Source organism: Saccostrea cucullata, unplaced genomic scaffold, assembly GCF_032062105.1.
Source record: "Saccostrea cucullata isolate Sc308-1 unplaced genomic scaffold, CSIRO_AGI_Scuc_v1 ctg5370, whole genome shotgun sequence".
NCBI classification, from domain to species: Eukaryota; Metazoa; Mollusca; class Bivalvia; order Ostreida; family Ostreidae; genus Saccostrea; species Saccostrea cuccullata.
The window spans coordinates 32,221-58,959 of NW_026936664.1; the positions used below are offsets into that span (position 1 = coordinate 32,221).

Below are 26,739 nucleotides of genomic sequence, written 5' to 3' on the forward strand. Positions count from 1 at the left end.
CCTCGTGACGATTATGGATGAGTTTACTATGTTCAATCCCCATAGACTTTAAATTTGCCGCCGTGCATATACACTGGTTGACGTCGAGGGTTAAGATAAATGCAGGATGATTGGGGGAAAATCATCTATCGATCGGACCTGGATTGAAAGCGAGATATTTGTATATTTTGAGGTATTATTATCAGCTAAAACGAAACTGATTTAAAATTTCCTTCCCAAAACTGATGTTGAGTTCCTGCTGAGCGATCGTCCATTTTATCAATCATCCTTTGAGATAGTCTGGGTCTTGCTGAGCAATCGTCTATTTTGTTTATCATCCATGGAGATAGTTTGACTCTTTTGTGATTCCCGTTTCTGTATGAAAAGTTTTAAACAAGATGAAAGTTACCAATTTTAAAAATGGGGGGAAATGGCGATGTAAGACAAACAATTTGCTATAGAACTAACCTGTCTGTATATAACAATGAATGTGTAAATGAATGGATTCAATGCTGAATTAAGGGGCAGCACCAGAACAACGACCCATGCATAAACATCGAACGATATCTCCATCCCACCGTACGCCATGATTCCTGAAAAAAAGGTTAATTCAATGGACAATCAATGCTTTTTAGGGGGTTTTCTTTATCTTTTCATACACACTTCCATGTATAGATCTGGACTACATACTGACACTTTTTTCACACAATATTACAAGCTTCTACGTAAATATGACTTTAAGGTCAAGATCTAGTAAATGATTTTAGAATAACTTTTCAGTGCTAAATCCATTATGACGTCATAAATACTTCAACTTTCTTTTTCTCGTACTTTACGGTTCTAATAGAATTATGAAGAAAATAAAGTATTTCCATGGAATTCAATTTGAATTTGAAATCACATGAAAAGTAGTCCCTATACCTATCTTGAATTTGACATTATTTTAAAGTAGAGACTTATAACATAAAATATACCGTTTTCTGAAAATGTAGGCAATCTGGATACATTTTCTTTGCCTGATATGGAAAAAACTCCCATTTTTAATACTGGTTTTCTTAATTTTCATTGAAAATGACAGTTTAAAATATACTCAACAAAAAAAGAAACGCATATTCAGATTAAACATGATAATCAACGTTTTCAATTTAAACCTTAGTTTTCAAAAGCGATTTTAGAGTGTTTTGCGATAAAAATCAAATAAGTCCTATGTTCCAAATTGACTGGTTAAGTTGATGTCATTTACATCGCCTCTAAATTCTAGAGGCATACGTCTTTACCAATCTATATGTCCTTTGCGACCTCTCAGCGCTAGTGGATTTTCAATGTACGGACTTAATTCGTGCACGAATACCAGCTACTCTCAGTCTTTTGTGAAAAATTTGTGCATTTTATGCTGATTTCAGCAGTTTGTACAGCAGTTCCGAGTCGATTGCGCAGGTGCTGATGGAGAATCTTACGGTCCTTTCTGGGTGTGGTAACCCGCGAACGGCGAGTGCTAGGTCTTGCATCATTGTTCCTAGCTGGTGTAGACGTGGTTTAACTGCTGCAAAGCCGATTTAAGTACACCAAATGCAGTTGCAACTTGCAGTTGCGAAGTTCCGGTTAGAATCAATATTAGAGCCCTATTGCGTTCATCTTTGTTTAGGCGTTGCATTACAGCATCAACATTGCAAGCAAAGTAAAAATATGGGTTAAATAGGAGTGATTATTGTTTCTTTAAATCCAAAATTTCATTGAAAATAGACCCCCAATTTACAAGAAATCATGCAATACACTATTTTCATCAATGTTATTGATCAATGGAAATAACTCAACAATTAGGGTTTAAAAGTCCATGGTGTACTTTAAACAGGTAACAGGTATTTTATGATAAAAAAGATAGTTGTTCCATATACTTTTTTCAAAATTTCTTTGATGAGTTAAAATTATGCGGTTTTTTTAATTGAGTATATGTTTAATATGTTTTATCTTGTTTTTCTATCAATTATGTCCCGGAACATCTATTTTGACCAAGCTAATATTATAAAGCATCATTAAAAGAATTAAAAGAATTAATTTCTTAAATTTGAAAAATCTGAAGGCACCTTCCATTTACTAGATCTTGACCTTAAGCATTGCATGGTGATGGTATTTTCGAAAGAGAATGTTTATTTTCCAAAGAGAAAATCTGAACATCTTTATTTAAGAAATTCTTACCAATCAATATTATAGGGATCCAGCAACACATGTCCGACAAGACGACATAAGACAGAGATTTTAACACAGCCATTTCTCTCTTCCTATTGTCTTTTTGTAAGGCACTTCCAATGACCTTCACTTCAACAAATATCAGAATCTGTCCAACCAATATAGCAATGAATATCATTAAGTTTAATCCTATAAAAACAAAGGTAGCATATTCCCATCCAGCTACTCTCTCAGCCGTTAACGGAAGAGAGATACAAACTGTAGATCTGCTATAGAAGTCTGGGTATACCGAGATAGGAAACGCTGCTAAAAAGATGGTCATAAGCCATACAATTACTGAAATCACAGATTTATGTTTTTTCTTTTTTAGGAATTCGGTAGAAAAGGGGTATTTTAAGGCTAAAAATCGTTCCAAAGTTATTAAAAATACAAAAAGCACTGATGCTTCACAAGAAACTGTTGCAAGTAAGCCAGCAACAGTACAGGTGGTACTCGATCTCCACTGACTATCGTTAAAACCATACTCATTACGGTATTTCATGTCTGTCACAGCAATTATGAACAAGTAAATTCCCATTAATAAATCGGAAAAGCTTAGGTTTAAAACAAAGATTCCGTGTGCATTATTCCTTCCTTCATTGGTATTTCTCATGCGGTAATATATAACATAAAGGTTCCCGATGAAGGAGAAAAGGGCCACGTACCATATCATTTGGGCCAAAAACCCAACACTGATCAACTGTTCGCAGGTCGAGATTCGGTCTCGCGGAGAAATACATTTTGAAGCTTGAACAGACAGTGGTTTGGCACAACAAATAATATAAGAGTCTGTCCATATCCATTCAAGGTTACAAAGACCCTGAAACATAGTTCGGAACACCTGTAAATTGTTTTTGTTTATATATAGACGTTTAACTTCTTCTAGTCTTCTAAATGCGTCACTCTCCAATACATCCATGTCATTGTTTGATAAATCCAATATCTGAAGTTTAACCAAAGCCACGAATCTTGCTGGAGAAAGTGTTCTTAACTGGTTTCCAGTGAGGTTCAATTTGGTGATTGATACCATGTTCTCAAAAGCCTTTTTTTTAATTGTGTGAATTTTATTGAAAGCAAGATTAAGTGTTTGTAAAGATGCCAGTGTAGAAAATGAAAAATCATTTAAAACTTGTATCTGGTTGTTTTGTAAATTAAGGTATCCCAGTCTCCTCAAACCCGAAAACATGTTATCTGTGATATTATTAATAGAATTAAAACTCAGGTCTACTTCAACCAGCATTTTCATTGATCTTGAGAAATAGTCATCAGTATTTGTAATGGAGTTGTTGCTCAATAATAATTTGGATAAGGAACTAAGCCAGTGCAGTGCTTTTGGAAAAATTGTTTTTATTTTATTGTTTCTCAAATCTAGCAACTCGAGGTTAGAATTGAACAGACTATAGATTTCTTTCGAATGAATCATCACTATTTCGCTATTTCTAAGAATCAAATGCCGTAACTCATGAAGGACTCCGAGGAAGTCCATTTGTAGATCTGTGATTTGATTGTGTGAAACATTAAGGTATAATATGTTTGAAAGTTCCTCAAAGATACTCTGTTGCAAATTTCGTATTCTATTAAACGAGATATCCAATGTTTGAAGGCTATGAGATTGTAGTTGCTTTCCTAGATCCTGAAGTGAGGAATCTTCTATCGAACAACCAGATAAATTCAAATGTAAGAGGAAATTGAAATCTTTTAATTCCGTGGTGTTGAAATTGCTTGAACTGAGATCAAGTACTCTGACCTCTCTTGACACATTTCCCGGATATTGGCACATGAAAACTACTCCTTTACAATTACACTGGTGGGGGCAAGGTAGGATACACCCCTTGTCCATTTGCACACATTGGGAACTGTTGTAATTGCAGACATTTTCGTCTTCGTTGTTTGGACAATCATTTTCCTTGTTGCAAAACTGCTCTACATTAATACATCTTCCGTCGTCGCATTGATATTGTGTTTTGTAACAAGGACCCTTATCTAGAAGATTTATCATTTTTAATGTCAAAAAGATAATTATCACTGAAATACAAAATATTTTTATTAAAAAGAACTTTGATATCTAATATTTTTTTCTTAAAAATTAATATATTTACCTTTGCAAATTCCTTTTTCGTAACTGATTTTTCCAAGCCGTATAATACCAGTTACATTAGCTTGGAACGTTGCAACAATTGTTACCTAAAATTGAAACTTTGATATAGAGAAATTGAATGACTAAAGATATTTTAAAGCCTGCATGGGTCATCTTTTAAAAAAAAGATATATATGAAAGATAAATGAAATCTCTTATCGTTGCCTTGGTTTTCAGAATTTTATTTCTTAAAGAATATTGATTCTTATAGGCAGAGATTTTAAGAACCGCCTACAAAAATACATATACTTGTCAAAAGTCCCCACTTTTATTATTTTAAGTATTTAAAAGCCTTAACATTAATTAACTAGTTGCTCACAATTTTGATGTTAATTTTTCGCTGATTGCCTGTTACAGCATAAAAAAAATTGAAATCGAGTGTGTAATTACTCATCCATGACACTTTTTGTTAAAAAGCATGAAGTGCAAGTTTCAAATGTTTTCGGGTGTATCTTCCATTTATTTAAGTTGCCATGTGTTCTCCATCTTTAGTTGTTTAGGAAAAACAGAAAAAAAGCTTGTTTAAAATGCCGTGTATGTACGAACGACAATGTGCAAGTGAAGTTGCCATGGTCCAAGCTGGTGGTGGCAAAAAGTTGGTTTGTATTTGTTTATTTTATGTAAAACCGTTGAAAATACCGCCAGGAAAATGCACAAAGCTTACTTGTTTTCCTTATAATCATTAAAAATTGCTAGATATTCAAGAAATACCACTTAACCACCCTAAAGTTTAACCAGAAATTCACTCACACCGGAACCGGAAGTGCCCATGGTCAAGGCGTATACACGTATTGCAACAACACATCAACAGGGCTACTACATAAGAATTACTAACTATTGTGGAAGGAACCTATCTGCACGTACAATTGCTCTGCACTCATTAAAAATTAATTCAAGTCTCCTTAATTATCCAAATTATTAGAAACGAACTGGAAGAAGGGGAATGCGTTGAAGTACTGTAGGATTAATACTGGGAACAAACAATTTCGGTAAGCTTCAATGTCATCCACATCTTAATTAACCCTATAGAAAATGAATGGGACAAGATGGACCAGAGATTGAGCGCTTTTCCAGTGGCAGAATCTGGCGGAAATATAGAGGACGACCTAGTCCATACATGGAATATTCTTCCATAAAGATTTTTCTTGAATTGTGTGAACTCATTGAGATGCAATTGTCTTGATGTTAATTCGTTTGCACGGAGGATAAAAACAGTATTGAACGTTGCGAATTTTTATTTCTAGGGGCCTTCACTCTTCTGCATTTTGTGTTAAAGTCATTCAATATAATTAGATTAAGTGAAAAAAAAATATTTTTCTTCTTTTTGTCTGTATGGTTTTCAATTTGTATTGTCTGAATTATTTAATATAAAAGCACTGTAAAACAAAAACTTACTTGGGGACTTAGAAATTTTGATTAGTATAGTATGTGTACGCCTGTCAATCAAATACATTAAGGATCTTCATCGGATGCTTGAACTTGACTGAAATTTACTTACTAGTCCCTGTGAATACCCTGTTCACCTTGTTTGGCACTCGTGGTGACATTTAAAAGAATATAATATGTTTTACATATGATTCATATAAAAAGAGGGTCAAAAGAATTCAAAGAAGTAAATTAGAAAAGTTAATAACCAACAACAGGTAAACGAGGGACAAAATAAAAACAGAAATCCTTCTTGACCCCTTTTTTAGGCGTTATTTTAAAAGATACTTGATACATAACTTCCAAGTCCACATAAAAGAGATCTTGCAAAGTCCCTTACCATATAAGGTATGTCAATAGGTGTTTGAAAGCTTGTAGTCGCAAAAAGGTTTGAATTTACATTCTGTCGCTGAAAAAACATCCTATCCAAGGTAAGCATTGTGCCTTGTGTTATATAAACATTTAAATTGACATTTTCTCCAGAATACGTCATTGTTATACACCCAAACTCGGACGACGAAGGCTGTGGTTTGCTGAATAAAACAGCCCGCTCTTCCGTATTTCCACTCAGACTTTCTTTCTTTTCAGCAGAGGCAAATATTTCTCCTGTAATAAGTAAAATCATACTACTGAATATATATTTAAAATCCATTTGAACATTATGAAAGTTGGCAAATGAATAAAACAAACATCAAGGTATAATATATTTATCACAAATTCAGAATTCTTAAACAATATTTCACACCAAGGCTATTCATGAAAAGCGCTGGAATAAATTGGCTCTTTTTGATGATGTTATAAAAAAAACTCAGGTTTATTTTACCAGTGTTTTCAGCTATTTGACGGTTCCATTTAGTTCCGATTTTCATTGGTTGCCAGTCACACAAATCTTGTTCAAAGTCACAAATCAAATTCCCTATATCTGCAAAATATCAAAAACATTAATCCTAGACCTAGTTTGTACTGTTTTATTCATCAGGAATTATATTTAATAATCTATATAAGAAATATTTATGTGAACAAAAGAACTAAAATGTAAAAGCAGGTTCTCAACCGCCGTGTTTTCCACTATTGTTGATGTCCCTTGCATACCTAGACAGTGATTCCTTATATTTCCATTTTTACTCTACAGAACAATCCTAAAATAAATCGAAATACCGTCTAACTTAGTAGATTTGAAATGCAAGAGGCATTCCATGTTATTTTCCATTGCCCCGCCCCATGACGTCAAATTTTACTATAAAAAAATAGTCCCGTACAAACACGAAACAAATTTAGTGATTTTTTAGTTATACCGCAGTCAAATTTCAACATTTATGAAATAAACAATAAAAGAATTTTTTACTATGATCAAAGCAATCTTGCAAACTTTAATTATATATGTGACCTAGATATAGGTCGTCGGAAGCACGAACACGTGTATAGGCTGTAGGTCACTTCTCCAACGCCATACTGAATGCAATGTTGCAGTTGATGAAACGGGAGTTGGTCAGCATGGTCAGGAAATAGAACGTAAGAAGTCGGATGGTAATGACTGAGGAACGATGTCTGTATCGGATGGTGGAGTATAGATCTATGTGGCCGATTTCTCCACGAGGTTCAGATGGGTTGTTTACCATGTTTAGGGAAGTGAAGTTCTCGGTCTCGCGAGGCTTCGGTGATAATGTACAGCGTTGCTAGTGACTTGCTTTTGATCCGAAGATAATTCATTGTTTATTTTGTTTGTAAAAAAAATATAAGAAATATTTATGTGAACAAAAGAACTAAAATGTAAAAGCAGGTTCTCAACCGCGGTGTTTATTTAAGGAATCACTGTCTAGTTAGGAGGCTATGCCAGGGCATCAACAATAGTGGGATACATTGGATAATTTGCATAACGGGCGAAGCAAGTATTTCAATAAGAAAAATTTACATGCCACGGGAATCATGGAAAAATTAACAAGATTCACTTTTGTAGTGCTTATCCTAGGGAAAACAATTGGAAATGGAAATATTACTTTATTGAAGCAGTCTTTTACAGCTTTATAAAGCTGTAAAAGGTGATAATTCTAAATCAGAGTTTACTTGTATAGATATATAAGAAAATCAAATTTTGTAACAATTCTCACCACATTTTGGTACATTACATTCCTCCCATTTAAACTCGGAGTCGACAAAGCAACCCGGCTCTCTTTTGCTTGACAAGTCGAACCTACAAGTACTTCCTAATTCTGCCATGCATTGATGAAGGTACTTTGTCTCTGTACGAAATCCTTTGTACTCATTTCCATGGTAGCACTCTAAAGCTGTAAAAATGGATGATTAATTTTATTTCTCTCCACAATTTATCTGAACAAATGAAACTCTAATATGTGCTCACCACAATTTTCTTCGTCACTGTTGTCAGGACAATCTCGGACCATATCACAAAACCCCTCACTAATACACAATCTGTCATCGAGGCAGGAAAAGCAATCTTCGCAAACAAGAATTTAAAGAAAATAATCAATTTGTAAATTATTTATCCAAAAATATTTCAAGATTAAATTTGTTTTAAGAATGGTATACCAGTACATGGCTCGTTTTCAATCTTCATAAATTTAATAGCTGCTACTATTGATGATCCAGCTTGTGAAAATGCAGCGATGCGTGGCGAAATAAATACCTTCAAAAGCAAAACAACTATGTAAAGACATCTGTTTAAAAACACTTAAAGATTAAGGATATGGAGATAAGAACAGTGTTCAATATCAAAATCAATAAAACAATACAAAATAGGAGCAGAAAAACCACGAACCTCTAAAACATCAGAGGTGGGATCAGGTGCCATGGAGGAAAAAGAGAATAAAAAGATTGAGTCAGACCTTGTAATTATCTGGCTGAGGATGTATGTTGACTTTAACACTTCTAAACTCAGAGCTTTCTTTAAGTTTTGTCAGATTTTTTGTGGACGTCGACAGGAGTAGCTCTATACCCTCACTGTGATAGGTCAGCAGCAAACAGGTGGCCGTTGTCACAGAGCGCAAGAGAGGTGTTGTCAAGGTAGAAATAAATAACTGCGAATTAGACGCATTTTCTGGAGGACGGTTCCAACGTAAAGATTGTTCTGAAAAAGAAGTTTATTATTGACATACATGTATTTTTAAAGCTCCAAGTTGTCATTTCTTAAATTATTTTCAGACACATGACTTTAAAGAGCAATATTCCTATTATGATGATCCCGTGGGGATTCGCGTTAGAATAGGTCCTCAGTACCCACTTGCTTGTCATAAAAGGCGACTAAATGGGGCGGTCCTTCGGATGAGACCATATAAACCGAGGCCCTGTGTCACAGCAGGTTTGGCACGATAATCATCCCTTCCCGCTCAAAGGCCGTAAGTGCCGATTATAGGCCTAAATTTGCTATTCGCCGGCAATGGTGACGTCTCCATATCAGTGAAATATTCTGGAGAGGGACGTTAAACAGTATACAATCAATCCTATTATGATGAACTGTGTTTACCTTAATGTAAAGTGTACTATAATATGAAAAATTTGCCTGTAATTCTAACTTTTATTATTCTCATTACCTCTGAGTATTTCGAATTTAAAAGAAAGACAGTATTATTATTGTAGTTTTGTTTCGATCAAACCCTCTAAATAGTAATTTCAATTCAAATATGAATAGCGTAAGTTAATAATTTTTTTACGTTATTCAAATTGCAAACTAACAAAAAAATACAACTCATATTATATTGCTGAAGATGAAAGATATGAATATAACGTACAGTATTCAAGATAAAAAAAAATCCATAAAAGAACACAAAATAGGACCATAGCAAACACGGGCCTCCAAAACATCAGAGTTTGAATCAGGTGCCATGGAGGAGTGAACATCCTCTGCCGGTCGGTAATGTTAGGCTTCGTTTAAATACTAAATTTGAGCACAGAATAATCGATGTATAGAATTCACAGTCGGCTTAATCCTTGCGGTAAGCTATAGATTTCGAGGGATCCGGGTTTTTATGTCCTAGCTGTTCACAATTTTTTTTATTCTTTACTTTTAATGATCGATCACTGTTCTGTTCATGTTTTTCGTTCTTTTAAAACATTTTCAATACATACCATTCTTGTCCAACAACCAAGTCATTCCTGTGTCATTCGGTTGTTCTAGACCACACATTCCTCCCGAGAAATCACATTGAAAGGAAGCTACCAAATAAAAGTAAAGATGGCTGACTTACTAAACTGACAAATAATCGCATTTTTGATCCCTCCCTGCTCAAAGGCCGTAAGTGCCGAGCATAGGCCTAAATTTGCAGCCCTTCACCGGCAATGGTGACGTCTCCATATCAGTGAAATATTCTGGAGAGGGACGTTAAACAGTATACAATCAATCATTATTGCTTCACTTGGAACAATGAAAACAATCTCGATTTATTTTTTTGAAAAGATTCATTTCAGCATAATCTTTTAAAGTTTTTTTTTCAATATATGATCTTGACATCTGATTGTCGTTAAAAAAGTTTTCCATCTCATAATCATCTAAAATGAAATTGGACCTTGAATCCGTAATTGTCATAGATGTACATACATGATCGTTTTTTCGAACCCCTTTTATCTACACAATGTAAGAAGCAAAGATTTAATACAATACCTTTAATTGTAAGATAATTACTGTAAACCAACGATTATTTGCGTCAACTTTTATTCGTGATTTGTCCGTTTCAAATTTATCCACGAGGATTAATTTTTGCGACTGAGAAAACATTATCTACGAATATAAAGCAAAATAAATAGTTCACGGAGATAAATTTCACGAGTTAAAAAAATATGTCGCACAACTCTAGAATATTTCTCGCATGCGAATATAAATTGTTTACAGTACCTATCATCGTCGCAAACCATGACTAGAATGCACGATCTTCTCCCATTCTGGAGAGAGATAAATGCGGACTCCAGACAGTGGCTATAGACGATGAGTACCTATTTGCCTAGACTTATCTTACATTTTTGTACTCACAGTTTAAACAGAAGGGGATATCACAGGTCTGCCAGCGTACGTCAGGATTCACGGTATAGCACCAGGGTGAAGGTTCACCGTCAGGGTTTCTACAGTAGTTCTCCTGGCGCGATAAAGTCGACCCTGGGAAACTTATCCTTCTGTTAGGAACATGGGGGTAGGTGCTGTCCCAGCGCTGGCAGCCTATACCACCACGAGTGATATTATGTTTTCCTTGGTATTCCATACCTTTCTTCGTCTCCCTACAGTCTTCTGAATTATAGAAATTTAAAAACTATTAAAATTCCATTGAATTATGAGGCGATATTTTTTGTGTTTCAACTGATAATCCAGTACTCGGTATTTGAATTTTTTGTGAGTATATTTTTATTTGAAGTTAAGTATTTCTGAATTAAATTAAGAAGCATAGTTTATTCGGTGCATTTGGCATTTTTTTCGCCAATAAATAAATAGATTTTTTTCATTGTCCGTTGAAACTATGAAAATCTTTCCATCGACTTTGAAAGATTTCGAACAATATTTATGTGTGAATTTCAAGTATTTGACTAAAACCATAATTTTTTATACATTTGCTTCGCAATGCAAGGATTTCAGATATTAAAAGACTGTAATTAAACTTAACTCCATATAGAGTTTTGGATACAGCTTATCCTAATTTGCATTCTATTCAGACCGCGTCAATACACTTTGATATGTTTATTTAACGTGTTGTTTAAGGAATAACTGTCTAGTTAGTATAGTATGCCAGGGCATCAATACTAACGCGAAACATGAAATAATTTGCATAGCGGGCTTCGCCCGCTATGCATAAATTATCCCATGTTTCACACTAGTGTTGATGTCCCTGGCATACTATACTAACTAGACAGTGATTCGTTATATTTTCATTTCATCGTGAAATAAAATTGCAGATTTAGACTTTAAAAATGCAGACATAGATTTAAATTACACGAGGATTCCCATTCCACTTTCAATAGTCCCCGCCCACTGACATCAAACACAACGGCACGCACGAAATTTTCATGCATATTTGGCCTCCTTAGCGTCAGATTCAGAGACAGATGCGTACGAGATTTACATGCATATTAGACCTCCTTAGCTCCTGACCTATTGACCTGCCTAATTTACATTCCGGTAGAATTATCAAGAAATTAACTCCGCTAACTTTAAAAGAATTTTCACAGCTGAGAAAATTTACAATTGGAAATATTTTCTGATAAACTGAACTGAATGCTAGTATAAGATTAAGGAATAAAGACTGCTTACTTATATTACATAGCGGAATATCGCAGTACCTATACCGGACTGTCTCGTTCACTGTGTAACACCACGGTCTCTCCCCGTTGCCGGGATTTCTGCAGTAATTCTCGTGTTCAGAGGCAGAGAGTCCCATGAATCCATCTATTAGACAAACCTGTGATTGTGTGGTTGTAATTTGTCCCAGCGTTGGCATTCTATGCCATCTTCGGTTTTAGATACAGTTCCAAAGTAATATTGACCTTTGGTGCTGTCTAAGCACTCTTTGTTACCTAAAAGACGAATTTAAAAATATAAATTTTCAAATTGAAAACTAATATCTCTGTGAAAAAAGCGCCAGCAACACATATTCCTTTTAAACAACTCTTATGTTATAACACCTGACCTCACCTCTAATGTCTTTAGATGTCCATGTTTACTCTGAATCCGATTAATGATGTTTCAATGGACGTTTCACCTTGATTATTGTGCGTTATATCCGTATTTTATTATATTTAATTAGCTTTGTTCGATAAATAACATTACAGAAACAAAAAGACAACTTTAAGTGTCTTATTAAAGCAGCTATGAACGAATGAACAAAAAAAATACTTACTTTGAGAACACATGGGAATGTTGCAATATTGTTTTAACTTTTCAGATGGATCTGTAAAGCACCAAGGTTTTTCGCCTTGATTAGCAGGATTTCTGCAGAAATTCTCATGCGAACTTGAATTTCCCTCCAGATATAAGGCAAATAATGGTTCTGGAGAAAGGGAGCTGTCCCATCTAAGACATTCACGCCCCCTATCGGTATGGGAGATGGTGCCTCTGTATTCTTCTCCTTTAATTGTGTCTCTACATTCTTTAAGAAATTGAAAAGGAAGTTTTTATAGCTTTGTTTCAAGGAGGCAATGGGAATTCCCTTTTTTTATGAAAAGCACAAAATCTCTGACATACTAGTATTTGTTTTATAAATTTTGTACCTTATCGTTTTATCATTAATTGAAATTAACATGATACTTCCAATTATATAAGTATCTGAAAAATAAAAACTACTAACATTGTTTTCTGTAAATTTTAGTTGCTGGTATTATTTGCTGCACTTTTCAGGAACATTACAAAGGAGATGCAACATTCTCTTTCATTATTGATTACCTAAGCTTAGCTATGCTTATTTTCAAACCATTTACATATGTTTGATTCAAAATCATCAACCATTCAGTAATTGATGTAAAACAAAATAATGATATAAAATAAATGTAAATGGTAGGTGTATTACAACAAGAACGAATGGTGTTTCAATGTCCATCATGCTTGTCTCAATTAATTAAATGGTCGTTTATCTCTGCATTATTTCTATTTTGCTCTTTATATGAAATGTTCACTTCATTAACTGATTGTCTATCGTTTGTATGTCCACTTAACTGGCAATCTCTGTTTTATCAACAGGTTAAAGTAAATAAGGCACTTAAAGTACCACTTAAAGAAGTGATAGCCTAGACAATTCCCGTTTAATTGTTGCATTTTTATTGATCTACAATATAGTCTTAGTAGAAATAAATGTCCAAATATTTATACAGATGGTTATTCATTTTGCTAAAGAGGGTTCTGAAATATATATTCCGAGATTTTTAAATTTAATTCAATAATGAACATTCAACTTTAAAACATATCATTAACAAGGTGAAAAAAATTCATGCCATCATCCATATTTCTTCATAACAATTAAAATCCTTTTTTATTTTGTGTTTATCTCAATAAATGCAAATTAATCGATAAAAATAACTGGGAAAACTCAATGCAGAGCTCTAATCAAAAGGAATGTTTTATATCAGATAAATATTTTGTTTGACATTTTCCAAAGCACTTACAAGTACATGTATATATTTTTGGGGGGTATAAAATAGATAAAAATTTCATTCAAAGACTGTTCTTTTATTCATATTGTATCAGTTTCATTTGTATTTATTTTCATGCTTTATAGACAGAAATCAAGTTAATTAACTGCAATGTGAATTTTGTAGATGGAAAAAATCTATTACCACAGAAAGGTACATCACAGTACTCCCATCTCATGCTGGGGTCCGTAGTGAAGCACCAGGGGCCATTTGCGTCCTTTGACTGCGGGTTCCTGCAGAAATTCTCGTGTATACTGGCGTTACCAGGCAAAACGTTGGTGTAACTATGGGTCCATGGCGACTGTCGGTCCCATCTCTGACATGTCTTTCCAGAAATAGTAGTAGATTTGTTTCCTCTGTACTCCATCCCTTCTCTGGTTTTTCTACAGTCTAGCACTAGAAATGTTAATGCAAAATCTCTTTAAATTCAAAGTTTCTCATAATTAAACATATAAAGCTATTTAGATATATGAAATAAAAGATAATTTAATCATGCTTCTATTGGGTAGATTATAGACAATAAAGGAGACGAAATGCAGACACCTTCCAACCTCTAGAGAAATACTTCAGGCAGCAGTTATTTTCCTTTTACTTACAATTACAAATGCATTATTGCAAAGAGGTTCGTATAAAATCATGTTTTCTTGTTTTTGTTTTACATTAAAACAAGGAATGATTTTAATTAAACAGGAGGCATTGAGTTTGTTGTCAGAATAAGAACATCGTTTCAAGTGCACAGATATTTTTTTTTCAAAAGCGCATTGGAGCTGCTTGAATAAAATAATAGTATTATAAAAATAAATGGCCAAACAAATCCTGTCTCTGAGTGTTCAATAACTGTTTAATGTAAACTCAGCAATTTCCTTAAATCAGTGTTTCTTCTGATTTGCCTAATTATAGTATACCTGGATCCTCAAAATTACTTCACAGATCATATTTATGTTATTTGCCGAATACTAGTAGATAATATATTTATTCTTTAAGTAAAACACTTATCTTATTATCTTTCAACATAAAAATTCAACAAAAATCCTTTAATACATGAGTAACTCATTACCACAGAATGGAATTTGACAGTGCTCCCATCTTGTATATCTGTCCATTGTATAGCACCATGGGGTAGCTTCCATTCCAGGTTTGGGGTTTCTGCAGTAGTTTTCGTGTTCACTGGCATTCCCCGGAAGTCTTTCGGCGTAACTATGTCGATGTGGAGTCTGGCTGTCCCACCTCTGGCATGATTTACCGGAAACAGTTACTGAGATGTTCCCTCTGTATTCCAGACCTTCCACGGATATTTTACAGTCCTTTGCTGAAACAATATAAAGTACAAACAAATATATAATTGTAAACAAAACCAAACCAGATAAATACTCATAAACCTTATGCAGATTTTCCAATAAAAATAAATATGAGCGTATTTTGAATCCTTGAATACAAGGGAATAAATTGCGCAGGAATAGATTGCAACCATAGGATTAATTTCCTAAAAACGTTATATTATAGTCTTAAACAAACAAACAAATAATTGATTAGTAAATGATAAATATCAATCAAGACATATTTGATTAAACAGTTTGTGTTTGGAATTGTTTTAAATAAAAGGTATTTTGATGTTAATACCAATCATTCACCAGTTTATCTCATTTTCTATTAATGATTCTGTATTATTTTATTTTTGTATATTTCTGAAATGATACAGTTTAAATATTCTTTAAAAAGGACGATTTTGCTAGTTCAGCTTCAAAGCTTATTCCTGTGCGAAATGTCCTCAGGCGTCAGAAAGCTTCAAAGCTTATTCCTGTGCGAAATGTCCTCAGGCGTCAGTCTTTACTAGGTTTAATCAAGGCTTGTTTAACAAGACGTGTAATAGCCGCCTTGTGATACCATCTCTACTGTCCATTGGGGAGCATGAGGATTGATGGATAAACACCCAATTAAAAGCAGGACATTAAAAATTAAAACTTTAAATATTGGTTCCATTGTTATTACATTACATCTTACCATTCTCTTATAAATCATTCATGTTTAGCGTCACTGCAGAAATTAAGCAAATCCGTTCAAGAGATATCTAATATCTAAATCAGATTAATTATTGATATTTTTTTTTCAATGCTTACTATTTTCACCCAATAATTCATATTCATAACACCGTATTTAAATCCATGTCTTATTTTCTGTTTCATAAAATCCAAGATGAAATTTCGCTTTCTTTTTTTGTAGCAAAGGAATCATTTCTTTACTCAAACTTCTGTAGAACACTTTTGATATCATATTTCTTGATTTCGAGCATAGAAATAAATTTGTAACTTAGATACATGTTTCCTAATACAATCTTTAACAACACAGTTTGAAGTATCTCTTTCAAAGAACTTCTTTAGGTATGTATGGAATCTAACAATAACTGAACTCTTTGATTAATTAACGTGAAGACTTCCATTTTTCTATCGTAAGCTATCCTTTTTATACAGCAATACTGTGAAATCTTAAATTTTCGCTAGAGTTAATTTTTCGCTCTTTTCGAGTTAAGGAGAGACCCACAAATTTATGAACAACACGAAATGTAAAATTTCATATGCATTACTAGTAAACATTTTCAATCAGGAATTCAAATCCCCACAAACCAATGTTTTTTCCTCAAACTTCGAAAATTTGACCCCATGAAAATATGCAATTTTACTGTATACCACTGTCACCTGCATTTAGAGTTTATGTCTTCAACTTGTTTCGTAACGCTAGAGCATGTTCTACGTACAACCAATTAAGGAGGCTCATTACACCACTTTTTGATGACGTACTACACAAAAAAATAAACCTCCATTATTTCGACCGAATTACTTTGGGGTCGAATCGTATGGGTACCTCACTTATATGACCCTGACCTTTAAAACGCTTTAAAAATAGATGAAACATGCGGTGTTATAAACAGTGAAAACAAAGTAACGGATTCATTTTACATACACCAAGAGGGATTAATTTTTAGCAGAAACAAAAGAAAACAACAGCCAAATCTTCGCCAAACAAGTAATGTGCAATTTCTGACATGTCGAAGCAGTGGGCTCTATCAATCAACGTGTTTGCATGGAGGAAATTCGAGTTTAAATCTACAACCTTGTTGAAATTAAAGATGTTATTTACTTGCACAATTTACTGTGTTGGTGTTAATTTATACATTTGCTTTATTGATTTAAATATATATTATGGAAGTTTAAAGCTTTATTTTGAAATTTAGATGTAATGTTCAAACGTTCCTTTGTGTTTTGAGTCTTGGGTAATTAGGAAAGATAACTCTTGAAAAAGGACATTTTATACCAAATATTTTCGAAATTGGAATTTTCATTTCGTTAAAACATTTTTCTTTCAATTTGTCACAAGCAATTCATTGAAATACATTCCTTGTCTCTTCAGAACTCATTTTTAAAATATTTTATGCGCAGATTAAAAAGATTATGACATTTATTGTTTTTTAGAAGAAAACTATTTTTTCTAATAAAATTAATATTAGGTATTATGAAGTATTTTCATTGTGTGTACTTGTCTAAAGAAGATGTCCATCATTTGACACTGAAAGTTCTGAAATTCTGGAAATAATAAACTTGAAATAAAACATTTCACTAAAATAAAAAGAAAGTTAAAAAATTCTCTAAAAAATATTTACGATATCAATATCTCCATTTGGATATTTGGCATCTACATATTGAGTGGTGCTGTCATGAAATCTAAAATAAACTGTGGATGTAATGAGCCACCTTAAAGTAGTTTATACGAGGGTAGATCCAAAAGTAATGTCACAGCTTCATTTAAATTGCTACTAATCGGCGTACAACATCAAAATTATAAATGATGCATGGAAGCTATATTTATTTAGAAGCAGACCTGAAAATTTTAATTCAAAGTAAATAATACTTTTAAAAATGTAGAATTATATACAATGCTCGAATTTGGTAGTCGCTGCATCTAAATAACGTCGTATTATGGATATGCGCCGTCATACTTAAAAACGTTTCCCAATAAAACAAAATGTGTTTGTAAAACACTAAGCGCCCAGCGGCAACAAAGTTCAAAAACATATTTATAGCATAAAGGTTACAGTCAAGGTCAAAAGGTCATTGATCTTGGTGTCATTTGAAAGAACTTGATTAGTAAAGTACGCATACCAAATATGAAGTTTGTATCTCTCATGGTTTAATAGTTATGGTGAAGGTTCAAAAAAGCTATTTTTAGCGTATAGGGCACAGACAACGTCACAAGGTCATTGACCTTGGCGTCATGTGAAAGGGCTTAATTTGTAAAGCATGCATGCTAAATATGAAGCATCTATCTTTCTTTGTTCAAAAGTTATGGCGAAGGTTAAAGTTTGCTGACAAAAAAGTTATATTTAGCGTGAAAGTCACAGTCAAGGTCACAAGGTCATTGACCATGGTGTTTCTTAAAAGAGCTTAATCAGTGGTGTATGCATACCTAAATATTAAGTCTCTATCTTTTATGGTTCAAAAGTTATGGCGAAGGTTAAAGTTTGCAGAAAAAAATATATTTTTAGCATATAGGTCAAAGTCTAGATCACAAGGTCATTGACCTTGGTGTCATTTGAAAGAGGTTAATTAGTGGAGTATGCACACCAAATATAAAGTCTCTTTCATTCATGGTTGAAAAGTTATGGCGAAGGTTAAAGTTTGCAGACAAACAGACAGACAGACAGGATCCGGGCGCATAAAAATACTTGAGATTCTTGAATACGTGCACAAATTTCTGAACAGTATAATATGACAGTGTCCGTATCCATTTACAGATACACGATGTCTTTTCACAAAATCAGACACCATGTTGAACGTTTCCTTCCGACCTCTCTTCTTGCAGTTCCTGTTTACGAAAATAATACAATTACCTATTGTACTTCCTAAAATCGCTGAAATTATCAATAAACAAGACTCTTCTTTATTTTTTTTTTACTATTGAGAGTCTTATCAATCAGTGTTAACAGTCTATACTGGTAATTTCCCCCATTTTGAAGTAAAAATGCAAAATGCATTACAGCTCGTTACGGCGTTTCCCCCCATTTTGATTCAGAGTCGAACACATTTTTTAAATAAAAATTAACAATGGCGGCATTTGATTTTAACTGATCATGAGAAAAACATGTAAATCACTGTTGTCTTTAAAAAAAAAAATTGGGCGATAAGGCACGCTTTACATGTATTGAATGGTTTTCTCTTTAATCCTGAAAAATATTCTTTAAAACATGACGTTTAGATGTGATGCTTGATGTTGTAAAGTGTAAACATCTATAGAATTGATTTAATTTAACATTATTAAACAAAAAATTTCGATGTTGATTAGATTCATATATGTGCATATTTTGGTATATCGTATTTGATAATATGACACCAAATAAAAATGATATGGACACTGTTACATTACTTTTGGATCAACCCTCGTATTTTTCTTCAAAATATTTTTCAAGTAGAATATTCCCTCAATCATATTCAGAAAAAAGGTTGCAAAAGTAAAACCGTAAACTAAACACTAAAACAATACATTTTTTTCTTCTGAATAAGAATGAACTTTTAAAAATAATCATCTGAATAACTTATTATATAAGAGAGAAATTGTCAAAGAATGAATGCACTTAAGCTATGAGAGTTGGAATCTTTTCAGCCACCCATTTTAAGCTTAACAATACAATATATCGCTAAATGTATCTATGATTAATGTGCAAGCATATGCTTTTCTAGAATTTTTTGTCATACATATTTCTATAATTACAGAAAAATGTAATTGAAATGAACATGTAAAAGCCTTAAATTCCGGAAATTTGAACGGGACCACTTTCGAATCTAGGGTATCCGCAAATAGGCGGAGTCATTTAAACCGCATGGTTGTGGAGTGTAAACATTAGCACATATATTTTTTTCACACTACGAATTTAAATGGAGAAGAGAGAGATCTTGTTGATTTTATGGTGCACAATTATCAAATGATTCTAATGTTAAGGGATGGGGTACATGTCTCACTCTGCAGACCATAATACAGAGGCGACATAAGCCTATACATGTACTTACTATTGACACTGTCAATACCAGAATTCTTTCAAAACACCCCTATTGTAAAGCATAAAGTTAAATAAGAGACATAATAATTTACAAACCCTATTAAAATTTGCGCAAAAAATATCCCATACTTTGAAGTTGGAAGTACGATAGATACTGTCACAACACAGAGACTTAAAGACAATGAAATGTTCAATGAAAGCGTAAGCGTATCGAACAGCAGAATGTCACTTGATTAAGGTGATTATAATATCAATTGTTGATGAACGGTGACCGGTTAATTTTGTAGTTATCTCGACCCAAGTTTGGGGACATTTTTTTTAAATTAGATATGAGCCGCAACTTGGCCAACATTGTCCTTTGGATATGTATAAGTTTAAGTTAAAATAAACATTCTGTGCGAATACGAAAAATGGCCAAGTTGCGGCTCGATGTAAACAAAGTCTTTGAAAACTGGTATGCATATGAATAACAATAGAAATGAGATAAAACTATTAGACCCCCGTCTCAAAAGTTAGTGTCGCTCGGCATTGTTTAATACTTTCATGTTATATAATATACCAAAACGGGTCACATGTAAAATGGTTAATTTTGTGTTGAAATTTTGTTTCGGCTTCGTAAAAATAAAAAAAGATAATATTTGAAATTATTTTTTTCTTACTTTTGTTTAGAATTGGATTTTATTTTGAGTTAGAATCATTCAAATCAAATAATTGAAGTTTAAAGATGAAAAGTCATGAACAAGCCTAAAGGCGAAATCATAAGAAAAGCGTTGACGTCATATTTTACTGACTTCTAAATCCCAAAAGGTGACTCTTTTTCTGACAAACACAGACCCTCTACTTTCTCTTAAGAGAGTGTAATTAATGCACCGATATACTTATTCTTTTCTTAACCAATAGGAACGTTTTAATTTTGAAAATTAAACCTCTAATAATTTTTTTTTTAATGCAAAAGACAACTATCATGAGTTCTTTTCAGATTTTGCAGGGTTGAAAAGGGAAACAATATCAATCAGAAATATCAAATAAGTTTATTAACACAAATAAAAAAAAAATTATATTCAATAACACTCACTCTAACATACCAGCTCAAACACCGGAAATGAAATAGATATGAACTGTTAACTCAGTTTTAACCAAATCTGATAATTTAAATAATAACGTTTAATATTATGAGCAACAAAGTTGATTCAATTAGTATCAGATCTTAAATCAAATAAAAATTCACCAAATTTTGTCTTTAAAAATTGATATTTAGAAAAAAGCTCAATTGACTTCCAAAAAGGATAAATATATAATCAAACTTAAACGTGTTTCGCTATCCGCTACTGAAAGTTACTCAAAGGTCACAAAATTCATAAATTGATGTCAGCGACTTGTGTCCTAGAAAATGCACCACTGCGCTCTCGCCCATACAACTCCGTTTACATCAATATCTATACTTACCTGCATCAACTTTTTGCATTTTCCCCGGGCTGCCTACGATTTTGCCTGAACTTTTGAGACCACCCCTGTGGTATCATACACTATGTGTATACCCATAATGCGCTAGCACTTCCGCATCAGGTTTGTTCGGGCATCCTGGAAGAGAACCGCGTGTTTTCTTCTGTGATTAATTCTTTTTAGTAGCCTGCGATTAACGATGTCTGATTCGTACAAAATATGTAAAAAGTGTAACAGAGAAATGACAGTTTTAGACGATCACGCGGAATGCTATCGACATCGCGTCTGCAATGAAGCGTTTCCCTGTGAAGTTTGCATAACTTGGACAGAGGAAAAACGGGCGTTGATGAATAAAATGATTGAACGCAAGAAATCTGAAACTGGTAAGAAATCGGCCACGGTGTCAAATCCAGCGACAGAAATTCCCTCTGTGAGGAATAATACTTGTTCTGATTCACAAGCTTCCTCTGTGGGAAACGTAGTTGTATCAGAATCTCTACCTCTCTCGGACGAGAGACAAAATGGCGGCAATTTGGCACAGGGGGTTTTCCCATCACAAATGAGTAATTTACCCCCTTTCATGCTGGGAAATTTTGAAATTCAGTGGCAGCAGTATCAAGAAAATTTCATGCGAAATTTGATAGACGCCAGGGTTAAAGAATTAGTACATGGCGCAAGTAAGCAGACTGAAAAACCGTCTGCTACAAGGTCTACGAGGTTCGATAGATTTCGACCATCAGATGATCAACACTCAAGAGAGTCAGATGATGAGGATCTTACAAGTCACAGAGGTGACAACGATCCAGTTGTGAACAATTCACAAATTGACGATATTGTTCAAGTCCATGATGAGGACAACCAGTCCGAGTTTGATAACTCCGTTGCAGGTTCTGTGCATACAGAATTTAATGATTCATGTACAGTTGACTGGAAAAATTTTGTTAAGAAGGTTACTTCTGAATTGAAAATAGATTCTGAGAAAACTTCTGAAAATCAGGATCGAGATTTCAAGTCGTATATGTCAGAACGCTTGATAGGGTCAAAAACGTGTACCCCACAACAAGCATTGCCTCTAGATGGTTACATCTTGAACACGTTAATGGACGTTGATGAGGAGTTCCAGCGTAAGGGTACAATACGCACTTATAAGGCTTCAGATGATGATAAGTACAGAGTAACATCTGCAGATTTTGATAAATATTGCACAACGCCACGACTTGATGATAATATTGAGGACAGTAGCTTCGCAAGGAAAGGTAATAAAAATTCTTACCGTTTCCGTAATCCAACGTTACATTCACGTAACAATGAGTTGTGGAAGATAGATCAAGAGTCACGTCTTCTTATGAGAGAGTTGACTTATGCTTCTCTTATTACCTCGTATGTGGATAATGTAGTATCTGATGAGGACAAGACAGAGGCCCTTCAAGCACTGATGCAAGTTTTTAAGTCAATGGCTGATGTTACTTCACGTATCTTAGTGGGTGCAGTTGCGGCACGAAGAGCCATTCACGTCGAAGATCTTGCATTTAAAAACAAGGCAACTGAAAATAAACTCCTTGTACAGTCTACTCTGAATCCTAAACTCTTTTGTGGGAAATATTTTGACATCCTTCACTCAAGTGCAGAAAGTTTGAGGGATGTTTTAAAGAAACACAACACTTGAGAAATTCAAAGCAGAGAGATGAATCTAATCCAAATTCTGCAAGAAAGAGGAAAAGAGAAGAGTCAGCTAGTACTTCAGAGCAGAAAGAACAGCAACCAACTGTTGCAAAGAAGGGGAAGTTTTCAACTGACAGAAATGCAAAGACTGGCCTTGGAAGAGGAATCTCTAAAGTCAATTCATACAGGTTTCTTTCAAAAACCAAAATCATAAACTCGGTCCAAGATCGTTTGGGGTTTCGTCCCCACCATTAAGCTTACAAGTTCAACTAGAGACTCGCCTACAGTTGCAGAAATCAGCCAAAGTAGGCTGTCGGATCCTTTCTTACCACAGGGAGTGGATGAAAATTACATCCGACGAATGGGTTTTAAAAATAGCCCAGGAAGGACTCAAGCTTGTTTTCTTAAAACATCCTCCAAAGACAGGAGTAAGAATCACAAATGTACAAAATGTTGCTCAAAAACAATGTATTTTAGAAGAAATAGAAAGTTTATTAGAAAAACATGCCATAGAGACTGTTCCAAAGGCCCAGGAAGGCCACGGGTTTTACAGCACCTTCTTTGTGGTTCCAAAGAGAGACGGAGGGTACCGTCCAATTCTCAATTTGAAACCCTTAAATGTTTTTCTCCAAAATCAGCATTTCAAGATGGAATCTCTGAAGTCAATCATACAAGCTTTGAATGTAGGAGATTGGGTTGCATCAATAGACCTAAAGGATGCATATCTACATGTTCCGATTTATCCAGCGGACAAGAAATACCTCAGGTTTTGTATAGACAACAACCATTATCAATTCAGGTCAATGCCGTTCGGTCTTGCAACAGCTCCAAGAGTATTCACAAAATTAATGGCAGCTGTAGGAGCGCATCTCAGAAGTCAGCAGATTTTCATTTACATGTACTTGGACGATTGGCTGCTGAAAAATGCAGATCGAATTACATTAATGCACCAACTACAGAGAACTCTGTTGCTGCTGATGGATTTAGGTCTGGTGATAAATCAATCGAAATCAATACTACAACCAACTCAACAGATTACTTATCTGGGAGCTCTATTTCACCTCCAACGTGGTATGGTTTATCCAAGTTTGGACCGATTCCACAGTCTTTGTGGAGTAATTTCAACCATGGTTACAGCTTCTTTCATCCCAGCACATACTTTTCTCAGAGTCCTTGGGCTAATGGCAGCCTGCATAGACTTGGTACCTTATGCCAGACTACAAATGCGCCCAATTCAATTCTGCCTATTGTCCCAATGGCGTCCACATTTGGACAACCTGGAACACATGATTCAGGTCAACGAATTCCTCATTCCACATCTACTTTGGTGGACAAAGCAAGAGAACGTCCTTGCGGGGACATCTATCCTATGTTTCAGGGCAGATCTAACATTGTGGACAGATGCCTCATCTTACGGATGGGGAGCCCACCTAGAAGATCGCAATGTGTCAGGCAGATGGTCAATGGAGGAACAACTGTCACACATAAATCTGTTGGAACTCAGTGCAGTGGAAAAAGCCCTTCATCACTTCAAAAACAATGTCAAACACAAACAGATCCTATTGAGGACAGACAACTCAACAGTCGTGTCTTACATCAATCGCCAGGGAGGAACAAAATCTCCAGCCCTGTGTATGTTGACATGGAGGCTTCTGCATTTGGTGTCGCCTTTGGGGTGTACAACTTCATGCAGCCCACATTATGGAAAAGGAATGTGATAGCAGACCAGTTGTCCAGAGGACGACAAATTCCGAAAATGACAGAATGGAGTCTCAATCAGGGAGTAGTTCAACAGATTTTTCACATTTTCTCCACTCCAAACATAGATCTGTTTGCGACAAGGGAAAATCGAAAACTAACAGTTTTTTGTTCTCCCTTCCCGGATCCTCTAGCATGGGGATGCGATGCTCTAGCTGTAGACTGGATAGGAATGTTTGCATATGCATTCCCGCCACCAATACTAATTCCAAAAGTGCTGAAAAAGGTAGAACAGGAAACGTGTGTACTCCTTCTCATAGCTCCGTTCTCACCAAGACAGTCGTGGTTTCCAGACCTACTAAATCTGTTAATAGACTTTCCAAGGGAACTACCAATAATAACAAACTTGTTAACACAAAAGAAGGGACAGTTCATTCATCCAAGTCCAGAAAGTCTAAATTTGGCCGTTTGGAAAATATCAAACGACAAAGTTTTGCGAATCAATTTTCTGAAAAAGCTAAGTCCTTCATCTCCAACTCTCGCAGAGAATCAACAAGAAAAATGTATGATGCTAGACTACGAATCTACAGAGAATGGTGCACCTCAAACGAGAAAGATCCATTTGAGGCCTCTGTAGCTGATTTGGCTGACTTTTTCATCTACTTGCATGAAGAACGCAGTTGTAAGCCAAACACTATTACAGGTTATAGATCGGCTATAGCATCTATTCACAAAGGTTGGAGTAACAGTTCTGTCAGTAACAATACTGATATATCGAAATTAATTAAAGGAATTTATAATTCTGAACCAAATGTACGACCATTACTTCCAAATTGGGATCTACCATCAGTTCTATGGAAATTGTGTGATTATCCTTTTGAACCAATGAATTCCTGTGATATGAAGTTTCTTACTTGGAAAACTGTGTTTCTGGTAGCATTGTCAACAGCTTCTAGAGTGAGTGAAATTCATGCTCTTTCTACAGGAGAAACGCACTTGCGTTTAGAAAGGAACGGAATTCGACTTTTACCAAATATGCAGTTTTTGGCCAAAACTCAAAGATTGGGAAAGCCATGGAAACCTATGTTCATACCAGAGTTTAACACCTATGCAACAGACAGTCGAGACTTGCTTTTGTGTCCATGCAGAGCATTGAAAATATATCTGGAAAGAACAAAGTCTTCTCGTGGTAATGAAAAGTGTTTGTTTTTAACTTACAAATCAGGTCTACAAAAACCAGCATCCAAGAATTCCATATCAAGATGGATTGTATCTCTTGTAAAATTTGTTTATGAACAGAATGACCATAGTGATCCTTTATGTAGCATACGTGCACATGACACAAGACGACTGGCCACTTCGTGGGCCCTTTTCAATGGAGCAACAGTTGAAGAAATTTTACAGACAGCTCATTGGGCAACAGAAAGTACTTTTACTTCATTCTACATGAGGGATGTTCCTAAAGGTGAAGCTCGGTTTGCCAAGTCTTCAGTCCTTGACACATCCAGATGGGCAAAGGGAAAAGAATAGAAATAAAGTACACCTGTATTGGTGAGTGCAATCTTTATTTTACTATTTTTATAGTTAGTAAGTTAACTTAATTCTCATTATCCCGCCCTATTTCTGCTACAAATTCTGCAAAAAGTTGATGCAGGTAAGTATAGATATTGATGTAAACTGGAGGTTTTTAAATGTAAAACCCCTGTTTACGATATATCTATACTTACCTGCATCACCCACCCCTTATAAGTAATTTATTTGGGTCCTAGTTCTCTAGGTCCTCACAAAACTGAAGCGGAAGTGCTAGTGCATTATGGGTATACACATAGTGTATGATACCACAGGGGTGGTCTCAAAAGTTCAGGCAAAATCGTAGGCAGCCCGGGGAAAATGCAAAAAGTTGATGCAGGTAAGTATAGATATATCGTAAACAGGGGTACAAAGTTTAAGATAATTGCCATACCTTTAAGTTGAATCGTTTTGGTCTAAACATTATTTAACAATT

General features: G+C 34.6%; 1 protein-coding gene across 1 annotated transcript in view; it reads right to left on the reverse strand.

Annotated features, from left to right (window-relative positions):
• Positions 1 to 218: 218 nt before the first annotated feature.
• Positions 219 to 26,739, reverse strand: part of LOC134246176 (uncharacterized) — a 33,473-nt gene continuing 6,952 nt past the window's right edge. Inside the window, 14 exon segments of the mRNA XM_062728504.1 lie at positions 219 to 354; positions 448 to 572; positions 2,176 to 4,188; positions 4,305 to 4,389; positions 6,108 to 6,373; positions 6,591 to 6,689; positions 7,876 to 8,052; positions 8,127 to 8,222; positions 10,758 to 11,000; positions 12,015 to 12,153; positions 12,156 to 12,277; positions 12,601 to 12,849; positions 14,030 to 14,281; positions 14,943 to 15,194. Of these exon segments, the coding sequence (XP_062584488.1) occupies positions 259 to 354; positions 448 to 572; positions 2,176 to 4,188; positions 4,305 to 4,389; positions 6,108 to 6,373; positions 6,591 to 6,689; positions 7,876 to 8,052; positions 8,127 to 8,222; positions 10,758 to 11,000; positions 12,015 to 12,153; positions 12,156 to 12,277; positions 12,601 to 12,849; positions 14,030 to 14,281; positions 14,943 to 15,194 (4,214 nt within the window). The 3' untranslated portion in view covers positions 219 to 258.